This window comes from Candoia aspera, chromosome 3 (genome assembly GCF_035149785.1).
Source record: "Candoia aspera isolate rCanAsp1 chromosome 3, rCanAsp1.hap2, whole genome shotgun sequence".
NCBI classification, from domain to species: Eukaryota; Metazoa; Chordata; class Lepidosauria; order Squamata; family Boidae; genus Candoia; species Candoia aspera.
Window position 1 is genome coordinate 94,916,124 of NC_086155.1, and position 22,216 is coordinate 94,938,339.

The 22,216-nt window shown below is 38.3% G+C and overlaps 2 protein-coding genes across 3 annotated transcripts in view; both read left to right on the forward strand.

Moving 5' to 3' along the window:
- Window positions 1-3,483: 3,483 nt before the first annotated feature.
- Window positions 3,484-22,216, forward strand: part of LOC134493672 (complement factor H-related protein 2-like) — a 42,746-nt gene continuing 24,013 nt past the window's right edge. Inside the window, exons 1-5 of one of the 2 annotated variants that reach the window (XM_063298393.1) lie at window positions 3,484-3,692; window positions 6,028-6,210; window positions 7,890-8,086; window positions 8,415-8,499; window positions 9,650-10,367. In XM_063298393.1, the coding sequence (XP_063154463.1) occupies window positions 3,626-3,692; window positions 6,028-6,210; window positions 7,890-8,086; window positions 8,415-8,474 (507 nt within the window). In that variant the 5' untranslated portion in view covers window positions 3,484-3,625 and the 3' untranslated portion in view covers window positions 8,475-8,499; window positions 9,650-10,367. Of the gene's footprint in view, window positions 3,693-6,027; window positions 6,211-7,889; window positions 8,087-8,414; window positions 8,500-9,649; window positions 10,368-22,216 lie in introns of those variants that run through there. The other variant, XM_063298392.1, reaches the window with a different exon arrangement.
- The window catches only part of LOC134493669 (complement factor H-related protein 5-like), a 73,949-nt gene continuing 64,371 nt past the window's right edge, over window positions 12,639-22,216 (forward strand). Inside the window, exons 1-4 of the mRNA XM_063298389.1 lie at window positions 12,639-12,786; window positions 14,811-14,978; window positions 16,321-16,506; window positions 20,442-20,618. Of these exons, the coding sequence (XP_063154459.1) occupies window positions 12,723-12,786; window positions 14,811-14,978; window positions 16,321-16,506; window positions 20,442-20,618 (595 nt within the window). The 5' untranslated portion in view covers window positions 12,639-12,722. The remainder of the gene's footprint in view (window positions 12,787-14,810; window positions 14,979-16,320; window positions 16,507-20,441; window positions 20,619-22,216) is intronic.

Consider the following 22,216-nt stretch of genomic DNA (forward strand, 5'->3'; position numbering starts at 1 on the left):
TTCTGACGCTGAGCGCAATTGGCCAATTTGGGAAAAAGAGGCTTATGCTGTAAAAACTGCTCTTACACACTGGAGGCATCTCTTGGAAGGTGCCCTTTGTCCCTTTGAAGTGTGGACTGATCATAAAAACCTCCAAGCCTTGCAAACTCCCAGAAAATTGAATGGGAAACAAACTCATTGGGCTCAATTTTTTAACTGTTTCAATTTTACCCTTAATTTCCTTCTGGGAAAAAGGAACTTTTTGGCTGATGCACTTTCTTGCCTCCCTCAATATCACACACCACAAACACAAATTGTAGACACTGTTTTCTCACAAAAGCAGCTTGGAATGGTGTGTGTAATGTGCAAACAAGCAGTAGCCGGGAAAGTGAAAGTGCAGGCTGACTTAAAAGAGGAACTGCTTCAGGTGCTGCCTAACGATCCCTGTGTCAGCACCTCCTCATTCAAGCATTCACACACACACAGTCAAGAAACTGGATTTCTTTGAACTGTTTTATTGAAGCGTAATGAACGGTACAGAAGGCAAGCTGCGAATAAAGACTTCCCGCCAAAACCTACTTTAAACTACATTCCCTTAGCTAGTTCCCTTTCCCACGAAACGTGTCACTCCCCCTCCCATCCAGATGGTATTCCTGTTGTATCTCAATCCCCTGTCCTTGAGGTGCTTATAGCCAAAACAACCTCTTACATTCCAACTTCACCCACCCCCTCCCATCTTCTTCCCATCCTGCAACTAATGAGAATGACACAATGGGAGATGCCCTGATAAGGGTTTCTGTGAAACCTTTGATCAGGGAATCTGACACCCTGGCTACAATGTACAAAGCTCAATTGACTGAAATTGACAACATCTGGTACTCTAACTGCAGAATCTACATTCCTGAGTCTCTTCGCAAAACCATTTTGCAGCATTCCCATGATAGTAAATCTGCAGGTCATTTTGCCTTTACTAAAACTCTGCACTTGGTGAGATGCCAATTTTGGTGGCCCTCCCTTCGGGCTGACGTGCAATCGTATGTCACATCATGCCACATCTGTGCCCAGACAAAGAGGAAGGGGGGGAAACGGCAAGGACTGCTCCAAACGGTAGCCTCCCTGAAGGCTCCCTGGAAGGAGATAGCCATGGATTTCATTGTGGATTTACCTGAGAGTAAGAATAAAACTGTAATTTGGACTGTCATTGACTTGTTTTCCAAGCAAGCTCATTTTATACCCTGCACTAAAATCCCAACAGTTCAGCAATTGGCCAAGCTCTTTCTCACTCACATCTACAAAATTCACAGGTGTCCCACGCGTGTAATTTCAGACAGAGGAGTCCAATTTACTTCTAAATTTTGGCACACATTTTTGAAATTAAATGGAGTCCAACAATCTCTCAGCTCATCTAGCTATCCAGCCACTGACGGGGCCGCTGAATGGGCTCAATCTACTCTAGAGCAATTCCTGTGCTGCTACATTAGTTTTCAGCAAGATGACTGGGTAGACCTTCTCCCTTTTGCTGAGGTTGCTTACAATAATGCTGTTCACCAAAGCACTGGGTTTTCTCCTTTCCACATTGTTTATGGCCAGGACTTTGTTCCTATATCTGAACTCCAGCTGCAGTCCTTGCCTGACTCCTCCATGGCAGACTGGGCTGCACAAATCTCCGCTAATTGGCGTGTCATCCGCCAGGCACTGGATCACACTCATGAGACTCAGAAAAGTTTCGCTGACCACCACAGACACCCTGAATGGAATTTCAAAGTGGGAGAGCTCATTTACTTCTCCACCAAATTCTTGCACTCCCAACAACTTTCGAAAAAGCTTGCTCCCAAGTTTGTTGGACCATTTCCCATTACTAAGATTATTAACTCTGTGACTGTTCAATTGCAATTACCCCCCCCCCTACAAAGACTTCACCCTGTTTTTCATTGCAGCTTGCTTAAACCTGCACCGGACCGTTCTAAGTGGCACCAGCCTGCAGTAACTCCTCCACCCATCATGATTGATGGCCACCAACATTTGGAAGTTAAAGACATTCTGGACTCTCGTTTCTTTCGCAAAACTTTACAGTATTTAATTCAATGGAAACATTTTCCAGATCCTGAGTGGGTTAATGCATGTCATGTTAATGCTCCTCTGTTAACCAAAAAGTTTCATGCTAAGTATCCTTCTAAGCCCTCTCCTGCTTAGTCTTATTATTTCATTTAATTAACAAAGTGCAAACTTTCAAAGTGTCTTTGAAAGATAAGCTGACTCACATTTATCAGCCTACCTCTGCAGATATTTAACTTCTGCAAAGTGTCTCCTTCTGCAGATACTTTGCAGAACTTCCTACAATATGTATGGTGCCTTCCTCACAGGTATGATTGTTTTTGGTTTTTGCATCATTTTTATATATTCATTTTAACTGTTTTATATGTTTAATGTTTGTTCATTTGGCCTTGAATTGTAAATTAATAATATCAATAACGACAATAATAATAAATACATAAAGTTTACTCTAATGTATATATTTCATTTGAGAGGACTATTCAAAGAAAGAAATTCTGCCCAAGTTCAGTGCAGTGTATGCTATAATAAAAAAGCAGTTATATTTATTTAGTTGTTTGTTTATTCATTGATTATTTAAATGTATATGGACACCCTCTGAATCAAATAACTCTGGGCAGTTAACAAGCATAAAAACAAGAACACACCTATAAAAATGATAGGGAAAATAAAACAATAAAGGATGCTGAGTAAAAAATCTCAACAATTAACTAAAAGCAAAACACAGACTGGGCTCCATTAACATCCTGGCCCTGAAGCTTGAGGGAAGAACCAGGTTTTTAAAACTTCCAGAAAGCCAAGTTATTTGAGGCTGTCTGAACTTCTGCAGGAAATTTATTCTACAAAGCTTGATTATCTGTTAATATTTCTAGATCAGTGTGCTATTAATGAACAACTACAGCAGTAGGTTTGCAAGCTAGCAATTTAGTTTCCCCACCCCTCCTGTGCTTCTGTACAGTGGGCAATTCTGAGTCTTAATACAGTTGTTCCTTCAACCAAGATCACAACACAAAATTCATACTCCTGTTGCAGGAATCTTAACTGAGTTGAACATAAGCCTCATCATAGTCATTCTTATCAGGTTGCTATAATGGAAAAAAATAAAAAAACAAACAAAAAACAAAAAAAGCAACTAAATTTTGCCGGAGGGAGAGAACTGGAACTTGCAATAATATGTTGCAGTATAGACTGTCCCTATTTAATGTTTTGGGCAATCATTCCCTTCCCTTGCCTTTATTTTCCTCCCTCTCTTGAGCCAGCATTCCACGCCCACACAGCATGCTCAGTCTTCAGTGAGCTGTTTCAGCATTTCATCCTTAAGGCTTTTCATTGCTATATTGTTAATTGTCTCAGTCATTACTGTACTTTTGCAAATAGTGGGGATTCCCTGGCCTTACTGATGCTTCCTTCTTGCTTGTGGGTGGGACCACTTTTTTTTCTATTTAAGAACCAGGACTCAAACACCTCAAACAAAAGATACTTGGTGTCAACAAAGCAAAAGGTTTTGCACTATTTGTTCTTAGAAAGTAACAATTAGGGCAATTAATTATTGACTATAAATATTCTGTATTACAGATCAACCCTTGAAACTGCAATGAAACAGGACTGTCTGCTCTGCCTTGTTTCATTTCTTTTATGGATATGCAGTTGTTCTCCAAATGGTAAGTGATGGAAATACAATTATACAATGTTAATTTTTAAAATTGTAAATTTTTAATAATGAACTAATTGTAACTGAGAGACAGAATATAACTTTTCCCCACATACTTAAGAAACTAAATTACCAGGAAAAGAGCTGTTAAGAGAGGAAGTAATAGCAATATCAGAATTCTTAAGTTCATTAGTTGTTGTTGTTGAAAGATTTTAAACTATATTTATTTATTTATTTATTTATTTATCCAATTTGTCCCTGCCCACCTCCTCCTATCGGGGGACTCTGGGTGGTTTACAATAATCAATTAAAACAACAATCACACAATAAATAAAATATACAGTATAAAATTACAGTAATAAATAATATAAATAAGAGTAAAAATAAGAGTAAAAAATAAAATAAAATATATATTAAATAATCTATATCTAGTTTATCAACCACAAAGATAGATTTTCTCCAGGAAAATCTGTCCTCAACCTGGTTCTTCAGATCTTCGAACTATATACTTGTTGCCACTCTAACCAAGTCCATCAACCTTGCTTCTGGTCATTCTTTTTTTTTTCCTTCCACCTTTCCCAGCATTGCAGATTTCTCCAGAGAGTTAGATCTTTGCCTAATGCGTACAGCAAATTACAGTAATCTAATTGGAAGATGAAAAGGGCATAAGTGACTGTCCTCAGAGCATCCTGTTCCAGGAAAAACCACAACTGGCATATCAACACTGGCAAATGCTTCCTTGGCCACAGCTTCCACCTATTCCTTGTGCAGGACCTGTCAGACCAGGAGAACCCCCGGGTTATGAAACTGTTCTCTCTGGGAAAGCAAAACCCATTAACAGTCAAATATGATACAATCCTGGAATAAGAAGGCTTCTGAATTGACAGCCATTCCATCTTGTCTGGGTTGAATCCAGACTCTGATTATGTCCAGGCCTCCTGCTGCATCTCCCATTAGACCCAGCATGGAGATGTGCAATTGAGGCATCATCAGCCCATTGATGGATGACCTGTCCCAGACATTTCAAGTAGATGTTAAACAGCATAGGGGAAAGGGCCGAACCATGGGGCACCCCATAACAAAGTATCTGAGGGTCTGACTTTTCTCCCACCACTCTCCCACTCAAGTAGGAGTGGAACCACTGCAACACGATCCCCTGATTCCCAACCCTTGCAGGTGGGGAATGATACTGTGATTGACAGTATCAAAAGTTGTTGAGCGATCTAGGAGGGCAAGGACAGTTTTGCTCCACCCAAGCCCCTCCACAAGTCTCCCATGAGAATAACCAATTCACTTTCCATCTCATACCTCAGGTCTGAAACCAGACTGTCTTGTGTCCAGATAGCCTGTTTCCTCCAGAGTTCTCTTTAATTGCACCTTACTGTTGGCAGGCTTATTTGCCCAAATGTTTGTTGGAATTAATTGGGTCTCTTTACAAAACAAACAAACAAGCAGACAAACCCTAAAGAAATTTATTCCTTTCACTATTGCTTAAAAGATAGCTGAATTAGAGTTAAATTCATATTGATGGTTTGAACTGGAGAGAAAATAAACACCCAGTCTTTCAAAAGCATTCTTTTGATAACCTAATTCTTTTATTACAAGTGTGAGTGATCTTACTCTAAGAATTCATTAAGGAAGTTTCTTCAAGTCTGCTGAACGGATGAAAAACTGACTTTCCACTTGCATAGGGTGGTCTAAGGGTCTATCATTTTTGGGTAATCTAGGTATCATCTAAGAGTTTCTTTGTTAGAAACAAACTATAACTCAGAGTAAGCATGAGCCCAAAGCAGATTCAAAGGGAATAGAGCTAACTTCCCATTGGAATCTGGTATCTTCCAATGGTGTCCTCTAGTCTTATCTGCTTTCTGCAGACTTTTTCTTTGGGGGATAACCTGCATCTCCCATTAAATCCCTATAGCTAAGAACCATTGAATCATAGCAGTGTCAAGCTGGAAGGTCCACAGGATTCAATGCTTTTATCAAAATGATGCAAACAGCAGCACACCATTATGATGTAAACTTCATAATGCATGGATATATGTTTGTATGGATATATGTTCATTTTTTTCACAGGTCTGACTGAAGTACTAAGAAAGTGCTGAAGGAATACGTCTCATAGTTGAAAGATAATACAAATGACAATTTTTTGATCGTTCTCTGTCCATCACTTAAACAAGGAATACAATACAACAAAGCTAATCTTTTTATCTGATGTAATTCCGTATTATTCTGCTGAACAAAATAAACCTGTAAATGTGTGTGTGTGTATCAGCATGCATTGATACACTGTAATATTAGTGATTGTGATAGGAATTTCTCAACAGATTCTCTATCTCATGTAGATCTTGGAGGAACTTGTGGACGCCCACCTTCTGTGGACAATGGAGACATCTTAGAGATAGCCAAGGTGCAATATTTCTCAGGTGAACTTGTGACTTATCAATGCCAAAGTTACCATAGAATGGAAGGATCTCCAAGAGTGACTTGTCAAAATGGCCACTGGACAGAAAAACCATCATGCAGAGGTATAAATAATTCCTGTAATTCTGTATCCATTTATACTGTAACTATTTATTCATTCTTTATCAATTTATCAAATATTATACTTCTAGAATTGTATAAATTTTGTGATGGCCCAGCTTTTGTGTCAATATGTTATTGTCAGAAGATATATTTATAGCCTTGTAAGGGAGCTAGGAGCTGCTAGGCAAAAAATTTTCACTAGTTGCAGATGAAGATTTTGAATGCCTCATAATGAAGCAGAGCCAAACAAGACATTTTCCCACATGCAGATCTTTTTCTGATTTTATGAAACTTCCTGTGAAATTCTTCTTTCCCTAAGCTGCACTTAATGCAACATTAGTTACGTTTTAATCAGTGACCTGATTTAAAAAGTGTGTCAACATTCAGATTTTGATTTATTAAATAAAAGAATATTTTACTACTAGTGATGCAGTCTATATTGTCTCCTTCTTAGTGTAATAGTATAAGAAGATTGTCACACTACAGCATAAGACAGGGCACTCTAACCATCATCCCCTCCCTCCTTCCCTCCCTGAATAGCCAACTTCTATGATTGAGTGACTACAAGTTGGGAACTATACAAACTCACTCAGAAATACGGGAGTAATGTTTATTTGCTTGAAAGATTCTGGGATGTTCAGAAATATGTTTGTAAGTCAAGAGAATTTGTAAGAAGCCCAGTTGGCTAACAACCACTGGGCTTTTTCGAAATTAATAAAATTTAAATCTATAGAGAGCAAAAATGGTTTGTGAAACCCAGAAATTTTAAATATGGATGGCAGACCTGCTACCTACTTTGGTCCAGTCACTGCTACCCTGATCAGTCTATGTTGAAAGAAAAGATTTACAATTACATCGCAGTAGCAGTTGACTGAACCTGGTCTTTGTATAATTCAGACTTTCCATTTCAACATGGCTCTGTTCCCAGGCCTGGGGTTAGGGTGTCTGTGGAGTCCCTGTCCAGTCATTTTTCTGAACATTGGGAATGCTATTTTGGTCCAGGCGGTCATGTTGCTTTAGCTGTGTTTTTTAAACTTATATATTGGATATATTGTAAGTAACCCAGAGTCTTTTAGGAGTTGGGTGGCCTTAACAAGTCTAATAAATACATAAGCAAATTAATTTTTAGTTCGGTCTAATGGTTAAAGGAATGGGCCAGAATCCAGGAGACTGAGAGTTCTAGTCCTGCCTTAGGCATGAAAGTTGGCTGGGTGACCTTGGGCCAGTCACTCTCTCTCAGCCCAACTCACCTCACCTCATGGTGTTGGTATTGTAGGGAAAATAGGAGGAGGAAGGAGTATTAGGTTTGTTCGCTGCCTTGAGTTATTTATAAAAGGTAATAATAAATAATAAAAATACATAAATATATAAACTGGAAGAAAAAGGCTAAAATCACTTTCTTCTTTATATATTTATAACATTGTCTTGCTTAAAAGAGGTTTGTGTGAGTTAGGCAGTTTAGTTAATGAATGATAACAGCTGAAAGAGAAAAAGAAAACGGGAGGGGAGGGGAGGGGAAGGGAAGGGGAAGGGGAAGAGAGAGCAAATTGATTTGCTCAAATCTAACAGCCTTCACCCTATTCCAACATAGACTTTTCATGTATAAACTTTTATCCCATTCTCCAACAAATTCTTTGTGTAAAATTAATCTAAATACCATCTGATTTGTGCCCTTCTGCAGTTCCTTGTACAGCAAATGAAGAAGATTTGAAGCGACACAATATAAGCCTGAGATGGAAGTCAGATGTTAAAATATATTCTGAGGATGGAAGTACAGTTGAATTTGTATGTAAAAGAGGCTATGGGCCACATCCAAATTCCAAACCATTTAGAGTTACTTGCATAAATGGGAAAATGGACTATCCACATTGCATTAATGTACGTATTTTTTCATAAAACCCATTTAATTCATAAATACTGACTTTTTTCCTTTTTCTTTTTCTAAACCTGTACAGAGACTTGTGCCTTAAAAAAGATATTATTACTTTTTGGTTATATATGTCTCAAATCTGGAAACTCTCTTGAACCTCAACCTGGAAAATAAAGCTAACTTTATAAAGTCATTATTTTCATTAGCTCCTTCTCTTTGTGTTCTTACAAGTCTCATTTATTTATTTATTACTCCATTCCTATCTCATCCTTTTCTCTCCATGTTTTCTTCCTATCTTTTATTAGCAGAATGTGAATAAACTATTCTGATTTTCAGGCAACTGCCAGTTGTCGTCACTGCCTAAGGAGTTGCCTTTCTGTATCCCACTCTGGATAGAATGGCTCATGTAGAAAGGTGAATGGTGAGTGATTCATGCCCAAACTAGCTCAGTTTCCTTAAATAACTTGGATAGAAGATTATTTTAGTGATAAGCCTCATAAGGGGAAGAAGATGGCTCCTCCTCAGTCTCCTTGAGCCAAGAGGTCTTCTTCAGATAAAAGAGAGGGAGAAAAGCTGGACGAACTCACACAGTTTTTATATATTATATGGGTATTTGTGGGTTGAAAAGCACCTGAAATATTTAAAAGACCCAAAAAGAGGTCTGTGGATAAAATGGATTCTAAGCCAACTTGGCCTTCTGCAGTTGTTCTAAACCAGGGAGCCCATGACGTAAAAAAGTTTCCTTCAATTCCGAACAACAGGAGGGAAGTGTGGGGAGGAGGTGGGTACATTTAAAAACAATTAGGAATGGGACAGAGAGATACAAAGAGCTGCCATAATTTCATCTCTACTAGGTTCTTGCTGAATCCTGGCAGATTCCAGACTGAAGACCAGGAGATTCCCCTGTCCTGGGACTGAAAAAAGTAGAAACTCTAATTTAGCCTCAATGGAATATTCTCGCTGATTTCAGTGGTCTCAGCGTAACAAATTTAGTCAGCGTACAGCCTGAATATTTCAGTATCAAGCAAGTAATTCTTGAGTTGGATCCAATAGTCCACTGAAATCAAAGGCATTTCAATTAGTAATAACTCAACTAACTTATCCAATTGATTTCAGAGGGTCTGCTCTGAGCAGGAGTAAATTTGGATTCAGTTCAGTTCCCCTACTCATCCTGAAGGTTGGGCTTCAGGTTCACTCTGCCTGCCAGAGTTTATATCCTAAATTATCAACAATGTCTGATTAGTGTCAATATTCTTAAAATATTTCCCCCTTTATTATATCAGAAGTGATTTTAGAGAGGAAGAAAAGAAGCAAGCAATTGCTTAGTGACAGTATAATCTAGAATCTGCTCTAGAATGAGTCACCATTTTAGCCATTTGGTTTAATGTACTGAGATAATGATAATGATATCTGATATTTCAGACATATTGCCCATATGTGGAATCAGTTTAATATTGTAAAATTATCAAGGGTGCATTCTGCTACAAATGAAAAGCTATCTGCTTAAGAAATAGTTATTTAAAATATAACTTGCAAATTCATCTCTTCATTCTTCACATTGTATTTTGTAGGTCTAAGTAAATGAATGACGGGAGCCTTTTTAAACCGGCATATGAATGTCAGTAATCATGGATCATTCCCCCCTAATAATGCTACATGAAACTTAATTGTGTTTGGAAAATGTATTTTCTCTGGATTGTCTGCAGCTGTTCACTTGAAGCTAAAAGCCTACTTTATAAAAGCCATATTTTAGCAATTGTTATCATTGTTAAAATGATAATGCAGTTATCAACAAATATATAGGCCATCTTTAAGTCAGTTAAAGTATTATAATGTAACATGATCTATTTTTTAAAAAATGTACCTGAAATCAAGCATGTATACCTTTTACGTATAAATTGTTAGCCAAAACATTTGATTAATGAGAATTACCAGTCAGCAGCACTTCTTATATAGTGGCAACAGATCATTGAAATTGATATTTTCAGCATGACGAAGTATTGAATTCATTAAATGAATAAAAGACCTCTGCAAAAATGATTTTCATATTTTATTTTCAAAAGAGATATAAATTCTCATAGATATTAGCCAAGATGAGTAGATGTCCTGATGCTGTTTGGGTTTAATGGTTTCATCATGGCTTATGCCTACAAAGCTCTTTCCGAAGTGCAACAATTTTATTCACAAGAAACATTCACTGTCATGTGTGATGATTTACACTTTCATGTATATCGCATAAACAGCCTTTTTCGCTAGTTCCTGGAAATAAACTTTGCAATGTTTACCAAAGCTGTGGCTTGAAGTCCAGCTCAGATGAATAATAGATGCTATTCTTGCAGGGGTAGGACTATGACTTACTTCATTGACCTTGCAAGAAATTATCCTGCTTTTCACTTTTCTAATCATCCTTATATTTGGGAATCTATTAAGTGTCCTACCACAGACAAAGGAGAAACACATGCATTCTTCTATTAGTAAAGCTGTGATAAAGATATATTGTTGGCTACCCAGAGAGCGTTATAGGAAAGGGGCTGATTTTTCTGGAAATAGTTGAAGGTATTCCTTCTCAGGACCAGCCACTTCTTCAGCCCTTCTACATGATGTAGGAATGGATGCTAACTGAGGCTCTTGGCACATTCTGTCTCTTTAGACATGAAAGGTGTAAAGAGACAGTAAAGAGTAATAAGGTACATGAAGAGAACTTCCAGTTGCTGATCATGGACAGTTTGGTCTAGTGGTTAAGGCAACACACTAGAAACCAGGAGACTGAGAGTTCTAGTCCTACCTTTGGCATGAAAGCCTTCTGGGTGACCTTGGGCCAGTCTTTCTCTCTCAGCCCAACTCACCTCACAGGGATGCTGTTGTGGGGAAAATAGGAGGAAGAAGGAATATTTGGTATGTTTGCCACCTTGAGTTATTTATAACAATAATAAAGGCAGGATAGAAAATAAATAAATGAATAAATAAACAAGGACAAAGAAGTAGATGGATATTTGCAGAGAGACAAGGGGTCTGGACATCAGGTGCACATCATTATGCAAACATTTGCAAATTATTCATTTCATCTGCACAATACCTTCATGGCACATGTAACGTAATTGTGGATTCTGCCAGATGCCCTTTGATATTGGATTGGCTAATTTTGTGAACGCTGGCCAAATGATCTATGGATGGGACTAGGGGAAAAGGAATGCAGACAAGACCATTTTAAAGGTGGTGGGGGAGAAGAACACTGTTTACACTAAGAGAAAGATGAAGGACTGTTTTTGACTCAGTTCAAATTGTATATGCTAGATAATATAACATACTGTTTCTTCAGAAAAGGTAAATGCTGTTGGCAGCAAGGAAGCCTTCTTATACAGAGCTGTACAAAAAGTGAGAATTTTGAATTTCAGACAAAATTATTTCAAATTGATAAAATGGGGACACAATGTTGTCTCTAGCAGCAACTGTAAAAGGAGGTTTTCCTGGTAATAAGGGAAGAAGGGCAGATGCTGTGTCCTTCTGATAGGGAGGCAATGCCTCTCTTATTTTTTCTGTTCTTCTAGCCTCTAGGGGTTGATGGGATTTTGAACTTCTGGATATTTGTAGAAGCGCAACCCAATTCTACACCTGCAATCTGAAAAAAAAACCCAGACTGTACAAACAGTCTCCCTGGTATGATTAGCTAATCATTAACTCCTGTTCACTGAAGATGGTATAACTTCAGAATAATTTAAGGAATGTATCAGATATCTGCATGGTCCCTATAACTATGGACACAATAAATGCCAAATAGTTATGTCAGATATCAAAAGTAATACCGTGTTAAGACCTGGAAGACTGAGAGGACTGAGTTGCCAGGAATCTTTCAGTGATGTCATGTCTAATGGCATGATTTGTTTTCTCTGCTGAGGGATGATTCCCCCTGTTGCAGGTTTAGTTACTTTGTGATTTAATCTTTTCAGAATCTTTGAACCTGGAATTTGACTTCTGGACGGAAACAGTTGAAGGTTACTTGCTTGAACAGAATCTTTGCTTCAGAGTTTATGCTGTGATGGTGATGAGGATGATGGTGACACTGGCAGCAGCAGCAGTGGTGATCACCACCACAACAGTTAGGCTTCCTAATTGGATCTTAGCAAGGTGCCAAATGAAAAAGCGCAGAACTCTTACAAGTAATGAAAGGCAGCCTCTTAGTAAAGGCTACTTTTCCTTGGATCCAGTGGTGGTCCTTCAGCAGCATCTGTAGCAGAATAGGGGCTCAGAAGCAGATGGGTGGAATACAGGGAGAGCCTGTAGGTGACATTTTCCAAGCCACAGAAACAGGATTTATGGCCTGCTCATAATTTTGCTGTTAGCTGCTGCTACTGAAGACCTGGAATGCAAGTGGTTATTTTTCCTTCAATTGGAAGCACTACCTGAAAAGTTGAACTATTGCTTTATTTGTTTGCCATTACCATTGCAACACAAAGCCCACAAAGCTCTTGTGGAGTCCTCGCTTAGCTTCCAAGGTCATATCCTTATTCTGGTAATACTTCCTCCTCTCAGGTTCTCTAAAACAAAAACTAAACAAACAAAAAGGGATCATTGCTGGGAGAAATCGGTTGAGATAGCAAAGCTGATGAACTGAGGTTTGGTGGTTCGGACATTGCCTGAAGAGCTATGAAGAACCCTCTGTTCCTGGTTGCTGCTTTTCTTCTCTGGCCATGTTGCTCTTCTCAAAATGGTGAGTTAAGAAGTAGAGAAATCAGGTGGTTACTAAAGGAAATGGTTTCTGCTGCATTCATTAAAGCAGCCTTTCTCAACCTTTTGACCCTGGAGGAACCCTTGAAATGTTTTTCAAGCCTCAGGGAACACATTCAGGCTCAAATTTAGGCCAGAGGTTACAAAATTTTTATATTCGTTTCATGTATAGGCCTGTATATATGCATTAACAGTATTCTTAAACTGAAAATAAAGACTGAAACTTACCACTTTAATGTGAAGTTGCCCGAATTTGAAATAATTTTTTAAATAAATCATGATCTCCCAAAGAACCCCTAGTGATCTCTCATGGAATCCTCGGGTTCCATGGAACCCAGGTTGAGAAACCCTGCATTAAAGGAACAGTTATTTTGGATCAGGTTTAATGCATTCCATTTTTTATTTTTCTCTATAAACATGTGGCTTTCTGGCAATTTGTAATGGCAGATTCTTCAAGAGCACCAGAGATGTATAATTCCAAATTCCTCATCAAATATTGCATTATTTGATGAGATTAGAATTGAATGAGATTATTAAAACACTTCCAGCTTTGTGAATTTGTACTAAATTTGAGTGACTTTGCTTCACTTAACCAAGGAACTAGATATCATAATATCCAAGTAGTTACTACACCATACTTCAATAATACTACCTGAAATTGATGCAGACATATGCTCTGTACAGGTAATCCTCACTTACTGCCCCCAATTAGGATCAACAGCTCCATCACTAAGCAATGTGGTCTTAAAGTGAAATGTCACGGGACTGCACCAATTTACAATGGCAGTTCTGGCTGTGTTCATTAAGCGTGACATCATGTGACCATGTCTTGTGACTTTCTGCCAGCTTCCCCATTGCCTTTGCTTGTTGGAAACTGGATCTGAAGGTCACAAATGGTGATCATGTGACTGCAGGATGCTGCAACAGCTTCAACTTCAAGAACTGGTCACACTGTAAATCTCCTTTTTCAGTGCTGCTATAACTTCAAATGGTTGCTGAATGAATGGGGTTAATGCCATTGAAATACTTGTTTTTAAAGTTTTCTAAAAAGCCTCCTAAGATATTCTTCCAAAAAAATATAAAACTAGGTAAAGTACTCTAGTACTGGAATATCTTACTGCTGAAAAACTAGTATGGTCAACAATATTTCATGGATTATATATTTGCTCTGTTTTTAGAGAGTGCACCCAATGCGCTTTGCCCAATGGGCAGCTGATTAGGAGATCTCTGCACTTTCTCCAGTTGGGAAGACAAAGGTCATTTCTAACTAAATCATTTGTGTGGGTTTTACATGGTGATGCACCCCATATTTCCTGCAGCTGCCACAGTCAGGGCAGGCACAGAGTGACTCCAATCACCTTCTTTTTAATATGTCTTTGCCCATTAGAAGAAGTGCATGGTAGACAATCTAGGGCAAGGAGGGGGGAATGTAGTATTCATCTACAGGGAGAAATGGATGAGGGATGAGGGATAATTCCCTGTGGCTGGGATTAGGATTTCCCCACTATACATCCCACCCCTTGGTATCATCTGGCCCACTACAGCATGTGGGGCTCGATTTGCAATCTGGAACAGGTGCAGCTCTCTGGCCCTGCTCTACATGTTGGTTAGAATAAAATCCCCTTGAATCCAGTGGGACTGAATAGGAAGTATCGGTGTATCAGATGGTAGCTTTACATTTCAATTCAAAACCAAGCTGCAGGGGAAGGATAATTATAACAAGTTGCTGAATTGATTTACAATCTTCCAAATAAGTACAAGTGTACTAAAATACTTTCAATCAAGATGTAATTCCACAATAGGTTTTACTGTAGATATTAACTGCCAGTTTTAAATTAGTTAGTGCCCATCAGAAGACATACCTGCTTCATAAAATGGTCTCACAGGGCTATATATAGTTTAAAAATAATAATGATATTGTTTTCTGTGCTAATAGGAAGCAATACCCATAATCTGATATGAGCACAAGCTTTTTAAAATATGAAATATATGATTTATTTTCTCTAGAAATTACATGCAACCCTCCAAGAATATCTAATGGTTCTTTCCGACCTCAAAGAACTATATACCATGATGGGGATCTACTTCGAATTCTGTGTAATTTTGAACCAGATAATGGAGAACAGGTGGTTGAATGCACAAGGAATGGCTGGTCACCTTCACCAAAATGTGTCGGTAAGAACCACATATCCAGAAAGAATCTTTTCAAGGTAAATGTGTGGATGCATTACTGTGATTACAGAAGGGCTGATCTATTTAATTCTGTACAAGTCTATTTTTTATGTTATTCTACACGAATTTCCAATTGTCTGCCTAAGGCACATATCTCACCCAGGATATTTTAGCAGAACTTGCACATACTGTATCTAAAGTACTTACTTAGTTGCAACAGGATACTGGGCAGACATGATAGGTGGGCATGCTGTTTCAAACAGAGAATAGACAAGATGCTATCACTGCATTTCTGCGCATTCACCTTGAAAAGATTCTCTCTAGATATGTGGGAAGTATACAAGAAATGTATATCAACAAAGCTTCTTGTCAAATGAAGAGGCATATATTATTTCTTTTTCACAGGCAGATAGGTACACATATTACAAGAGAGAAAAAGAACTTGGCCAGTATTCCTTTCTCTTAGCAAATGAATAGTCCTGCTGTAAACATAGATACAAATCATAGGTTGGTGAACTTAAGGTTCCCTACATTTTGAACAGAAGTAACAGCAGGGCAGAAGTTTCTAAGCAGCTGGAAATGTTGAATGTTACAGGTATCAAATGAATAGCTTTAGAGAGGGAAAAGAAAAGGCAAAGCATAATTTATGTATAACTGCTCTACAGCTATAGATACTTAAGCTTTCTTGAGACGTGCAGTATGTTGCTCAGAGGTTATTGATGGATAACATATCGAAAGATACCGAACAAAGATTCAGCCATTGAAGCCAACGTAGCTTGGTACAAAACTGAATCTTAAAAAAGGCTGTTTCTTTTTTAATATGCAACAAACGAGCATATTAACCCAAGAGAGGCAAGCAAACGAGAGAAAAGAGGCCATTAGTCACTCCAGAAAAAAAGTTAGCGTAAAGTTTTAAAACTTAGCTAAGCAGCTGAAGCTTGCTCACGTTATTTTGCAGCAGCTTTCCAAAGTCCTCTAAAGATCTTCTTTACCACTGGGGTATGACTTAAAATAGGCAACAGATCTCCAAAATGAGAAATTTCAAAGTAAACAGGACATGCCAATAATTCTTTTTTAAATGCTGTTTTCTTTCAAGTAAGGTTAAAAATACAGCAAATCACAGCAACCTCAGTCACACTTGGGCTCTCAGACTTCATGGTGTGAGGAACAATTAAAATTTTACTAGTTCAGCTACAATATCAAATTTATTGGCTACACTTCTGCTTAGAATTGGGTGGAAGTGATACAATTTAATGCTATTGTGATTGAAGCGTCTTTGCACCATGGTTAGAGGGCATGCAGAAGAGTTCATATTTTATACCAATGACTTCCTTTTTCCCCTTAGCAGTTCAAAATACCTGTGAGAAGGTTTCTGTACCTCAAGGGTTTTTTGTTCAGCGACAACAGCATTTTCTGATCAATGAAGCAGCAAGATATTTATGTCATAATGGCTATACAACTCCAGAAGGAGGGACTGAGGGACAGACACGGTGCCTTGAAGAGGGCTGGAACCCAGAGCCAAAGTGTATCAGTAAGTAGATACAATTCCATTGGAAGACAGATTGAAACTGACTGGCACAGACCAAGACATGGAAAGTTAGTAAGTGAAGTTTAAGACTAGTCTGATATAACATCCATTTGTAACCTGTATCCCTCTACAAAAGGACTGGACACTCAAACATAGCATATCTGACCAGGAATTGAAGAAATGACTTGCAACTTAAAATTTACACATTTTTATTGTGAATGGAAGACGTTGTAGAATTCACATATTCTTTACTACTTTCCAAAGAGCAAACACTGCAACACAGAAGATACTGAAAATGGGAATGGAAAACATGCAGTGCTGTCTATAGATCCTCTTTCTGTTCCAGAGCATGGGGAGGTTATGAAAAGCTGATGCTTCCAAATGCAGATAGGGCTGTAATGAAAGATGGCATAAAACAGTCACTCAGCACCAGGAGACCATATATTCTGGTTTCTCTTCAACCTTAAATTACAATCCAAAGGAGAAATGGCAAAATAGAAGAGATTGGAAGGGAGGAAGCAGCAGCAGCCTAGGTTCTTGATTACGAAGGTTGAAGTCAGAGGGCATACAGAGTCACATCATCCCACAGTTTCATTTAATTTATTTCCATATTACATGTATTAACAGCAAATCTAATTTCCCCTAAATGCTTTTGAGTTGCTATCATTGCCCAGTAAGCCCTTCAGAGATGTAAAATCTATGAGATGCTCCTAAATGTCCTGCCAGAAATCCAGAGAGACCAGCTCCATTTAGATCAGGAGCAAGTGATCTTTAGGCGGCTTTGAACTACAATATCTAATATCTCTGTTGGTATTTGAGGGTTGCAAGGGTTATGACAGGGACATAACATCACTGGAGGGGACAGACCTGGAATACTTGACCTCTTTCCACATTGGCGGGTATGTGTGTGTTAAGATTAAAACTGCATTAAGGCTGTAGGAACTTAATACACCATTGTAGCTTGTTTTCCACTGAAAATTAGCAGGAAATCATGTGGTTGTTATTCAGCTGCTGGACATTAAGCAGAGAAACTTTGGGGGTTCCTAAAGCCAAATGAAGGAGGTTGTGTGTGGCCACAATCCATAGCTTGTCTTAGAGAGTCCTGAGCAGTTTATTAATGTTCTGCATTTTTCACAAATTCCTCATGGTCAAAGTAGTTGACAGAGAGTAGAATTATACAATAGTCATATTAATATTCAGAAGGAAAATGGAAAAAGCTACTCCTAATTTTAAGCAGGAGTGTGTAAAGTGGTTTTTTTCGGGGGGGAGAGGGGAACTGCCACTTCATTAGCTCTGACTTTTTCAACAAACCTGGGTGGCAAAACAAGGTTTATTTAGTCAGAAATAACTTCTGTTGTTCTAAAATTATTTTGGGGATAAATAAATGCAGTTTAATAATTTTACTCCCGGTCCAAATGATAAAGCTAAGAGTTCTTATACTGACGTTACCCTCCTTTTTACCACCTTGTTTTCTGATAATATGGTACTTTAGGAACTATTACCATGTCTCTCATATACTTGGAGGACCCAAATTCTTTTAAAACAGTGCATGAACCAATTATATGGGTATATGGGGATTGTGTTTACAGGTATCAACGACTGTGCTTATTTATAGGACAAATGTTTTCTTTTTTGCAATGCCTACTGTTGTTTCTCTTTTATTTTTCAGATAAAAATGAACACTGATAATCTCTTTTTAAAATTTCCTTTCTGAACTTCCATCATCTGACAGTTCTTCTGTCCATGATCCAGTCTCTTCTATCTGCCGCTATATCTCTCCTTCAGTTCTCCAAGCTCTCCATTTTCCTTATAAAGGATGACTGAATGAACTCTTTATTTGCCTTTCACCCATGCAACCATCTACCATTCCATTTATAATATCTGCATTTTTCTTCTTTTTCTTAAGGATTTGGCAGATGGGCAACTCACAAGTCTTATTAGCATTCCAGCAATGATATACCAACAAAACCGTTCTTTCAGGGGACAGATTCTGTTTTGATCATAACCAGCAAAAATCCTTTGAACCATGGGAGATGCTCAGTACAAGGTTACTTGAATTGAAAACATCATCTCAGAGGCATGCCTGCGTTTGTGAAGCCTTTGTGGGCATTTGGCTGTACTTGTTAGTAGATTTCAGCTGCTGAGGAAGATAACCCATTTTAAATGGTAAAATCTAGGACTGATCCATTGCCCTTGTATTAAATTTCTAAAGAAGAACTTCAGATAAAGCATAACCATAAGAAGCCAACCCCATTACAGAACTTTCTAAAATTCTATAGTATTTAGAACATTCTAAAATACCATAGAAAATTATTAGTCAGTTCACTGTATTGTGATTTTGCTAGAAATTAAAGGTTCTATCATGATTATAAGAACATAAGAAAGACTGTTGAATACTGCATAACCATTCATGTCGTTTCCTATCAGATTCAGAAAGATTTTCAATTTAACTATACCAAGAGAAACTTTGTTATATAGGCTCAGTAAATGATGGATGGTGAACAAAAGTTTTATCAATGTCTTTGCATTGCATTAAGCATTAGAAAAAATGTCATCATTGCAAATTGCAACACTAAAAGAATCCTTTTCAAAAAGATGCCTATAGCTTGGGCTGGAAGAGATTCTTCTGCTTACACACTCAATATTGCAAGAAAAACTCTGAGGTTGAACAGCTGTGATTTCCTACCCAAATGGTATGACAGGGTGAGAGTTCGCTTCAGGTTGCTTTGGAACACGCAGGGTGCTCATGCACCACCTGTCTTCAATAACTTAAAGCAACCATACCTGCTCAGGATTGCACAGCAGTTCTTCACACCTGCAGCACTATCTTGAAGAAACATGCATCCGTGGTAAGGAGTCAAACCAAAGCAGCTTTTTGCCTTTGTATCTAAAGCAAAGGAAGTGGACAGGGCTCTGACAGCTATTAGTTTAGCCCCTCTATATTAGATCCATGTCCCTCCTGGTTGGCTAAGGCCTCCTGGGCGGTGATGTGTGGATGGGTCTTGGTGGTGGTTAATTCCTCTTTGAGAGAGGAGGTTGTTTCACCATCTCTCAAGGAGGCGGTAGTCTGCCCCCCTCCTCAAAAGGCCATCACTGACTCAATGTTCCTGGACAATTTTTATCCAGTTTCCAACCTTTCCTTTTTGAGAAAGTTTTTGTGCAACAACTTCAAAGGACTCTGGAAGAAGCAGATTATCTGGACCACTTTCAGTCAGGATTCAGGCCTGGGTATGGGATCTCCACAGCATTGATCACACTCTTGGATAATCTCTGGCATGAGTGGGACTGGAGTCGTGTGCCTGTCCTTGTTCTTCTTGACTTCTCAGCATCTTTCAATACCATTTATCATGATATCCTTCTGGACCAGCCCGGAAATTGGGAGTGTGTGGCATTGTATTCTGCTGGTTCTCTTCCTTCCTCTGGGGCCAGTTCCAGTTGGTGTTGATAAGGGGAGGAAAGGTCCATCCTGTGCCTAGAGTCATGTATTTGAGATGGGTGCCCATATACATTAATTAATTAATTAAATAAATAAATAAAATATTGTCCTCTATTCCTTGTCGAAGGATTTCAAAATCAGAATCTTGTGCATCATGATATAGAAGGAAACTCAGATATAAAATCAATGTGTTAATCAGATGCTCAGTATGGCCCTGTGGATATGCCAAGAGATGCTAGAATCATGAAAAGGGCAGTGAACCAGTCGGCAAGACCAAGTTGTTTATTGTCGCCTCCTGGCCCAGTTGAAGAACAACTAACCATGTTTGCCAAAATCACCAGCGTGAAGCAGTGGCAGCTTATTTATAGCAACTCACCAGTTACTTCCTGCACGTGCCTATGCCTGAGAGGTCACTCTTCGGTGGGAGTTTTTGAGCTTATGGCCGGCACTCATGAGAAAAGAACAGCGGGTCATTAATAATATCCACTCTTTGATTCCTCAGAGACGTGTCCAAAGCCATCTGCAGATCTGTTTATCCTCAACTCAACGAAGTCGGTTTTCTTCTCTGGGGATGAACTTCAGTATGAATGTAAAGAGGGGCTTGAAACCCTTAAAAAAACCACTGGTGACACCGTTGTGTGCAGTGAGGAGGGATGGCAGCCAACTCCTGCATGTCTGCGTAAGTTCCTAAAATGCCATTCTAATAATACAGTTGCCTAAGTCAGTTCCTCAAGAATGTTGTTCCTGATGATTTCCATAGTGCCACATTCACACTTAGGTATCCCTAATTCTAAATTAATTCCCAGAAATTGGCTTTTCAAATATAAACTAAAAAAAAAGTAGAATAATTAAATCATGTATTTAATTTTCTCCAATATGAACTTCCAGTAATTTCTAATTATTAGTTACAACTTCCTCAATAATAATCTGTTTGTCATATATTCACTGATTTAAAAAAAATGCTGAACAGTAGCTGGCAGAACATGTTTAACCAGAACTCGAATCTGTCTTCCAGCAGTTTTCATTAAAAAAAGCTGTTATTAATATGTTTATGTGTGAGTATGAGTATATATCTTATATGTATAAATGTTGATATAAAAGTTTCAATAAAGGATAATCATATCTCATTATAATCATTCATCCATAGTCTCTGTTGGGAGAGCCAGCATGGTTGCACCTTGCTGGACTAGGTGCAGGGAAACCTGGTTTCTAGTCTTCCCCTCAATGCAGAAAGCAGCTCGGTGTCCTTGGCCAGTCCCTCCCTCTCAGCCCCAATAAGCGTCAGCCTCTGGGACAAGCTGGCTGAAAAACAAAACCCCTCATTGCATCATGCATTGATGGCTTTACTGGGTGACTAGGTGAGCATGGTGCAAAAACAAGCAGACTTTGCAACCAAGTGGGGCAAACCCTAAAAAGAAAAACACCACCAGTAACATGGCCCATATCTGTAACCAATTCATGTATAAGTCACAAATAACATCAGCCCTTCAGGCTACTGAGTAATTGGGGCCATAAATGTATATCTCCAAATCTGAAGGAGGACTCTCTTGAGAAGGGCACGGAGAATCCGGTTCTGTGGTCTGGCCATCAAACCACTACATAGTTAAGTAATTCAAGAGAAAATGGACATCTAAAAATATTCAATTTGCCTCAAAGTCAAATTAATATATGTCATGATTTCTTCCTAGAATTTAATGATTCTAGGAATAATCATTGCAAAAACATGTTTAAACGAATACTCTGATTTAATCTCCAACAATAGGTTAATTTACCCATTCCTTTTCTATACAAATGCAATGGAGTCCAATAAATCCAAGGTATTATTTTTATTGAATAAATCAAAGTTTAATATCTGTTGAAATATTGGAATCCTTTGTTAAAACAGCTTCCCAAGTTTAGACAACATGGGGATCTCCAGTTCCTTATTCCACCCAGAATATTTGATATTAATATTTATATCAAATTGCTTTTTTTGAGAAGTATTTATAAAGATTAATCACAAGATTTTTAGTTTCTTAAGATTTGAGAATCACTTATAATAATTTAAGTGCCACTAAAGATGAAAATCCTGCTGGTCCGGATCAATGTATCAGTAGTTGTATATATTGCCAGTGGCCAGTGAAAAACAAATCATATTTACTGTATAACATAGGAAGTGATAAAAATCTATCACAATCATTCAGTAAATGACCTAAAGTAAAAAACAAAGAAACAAACAAACCACATTCCTCCATATCTTTCATATAACATGCTATTAATCAATTTTAAGGTCTGGGT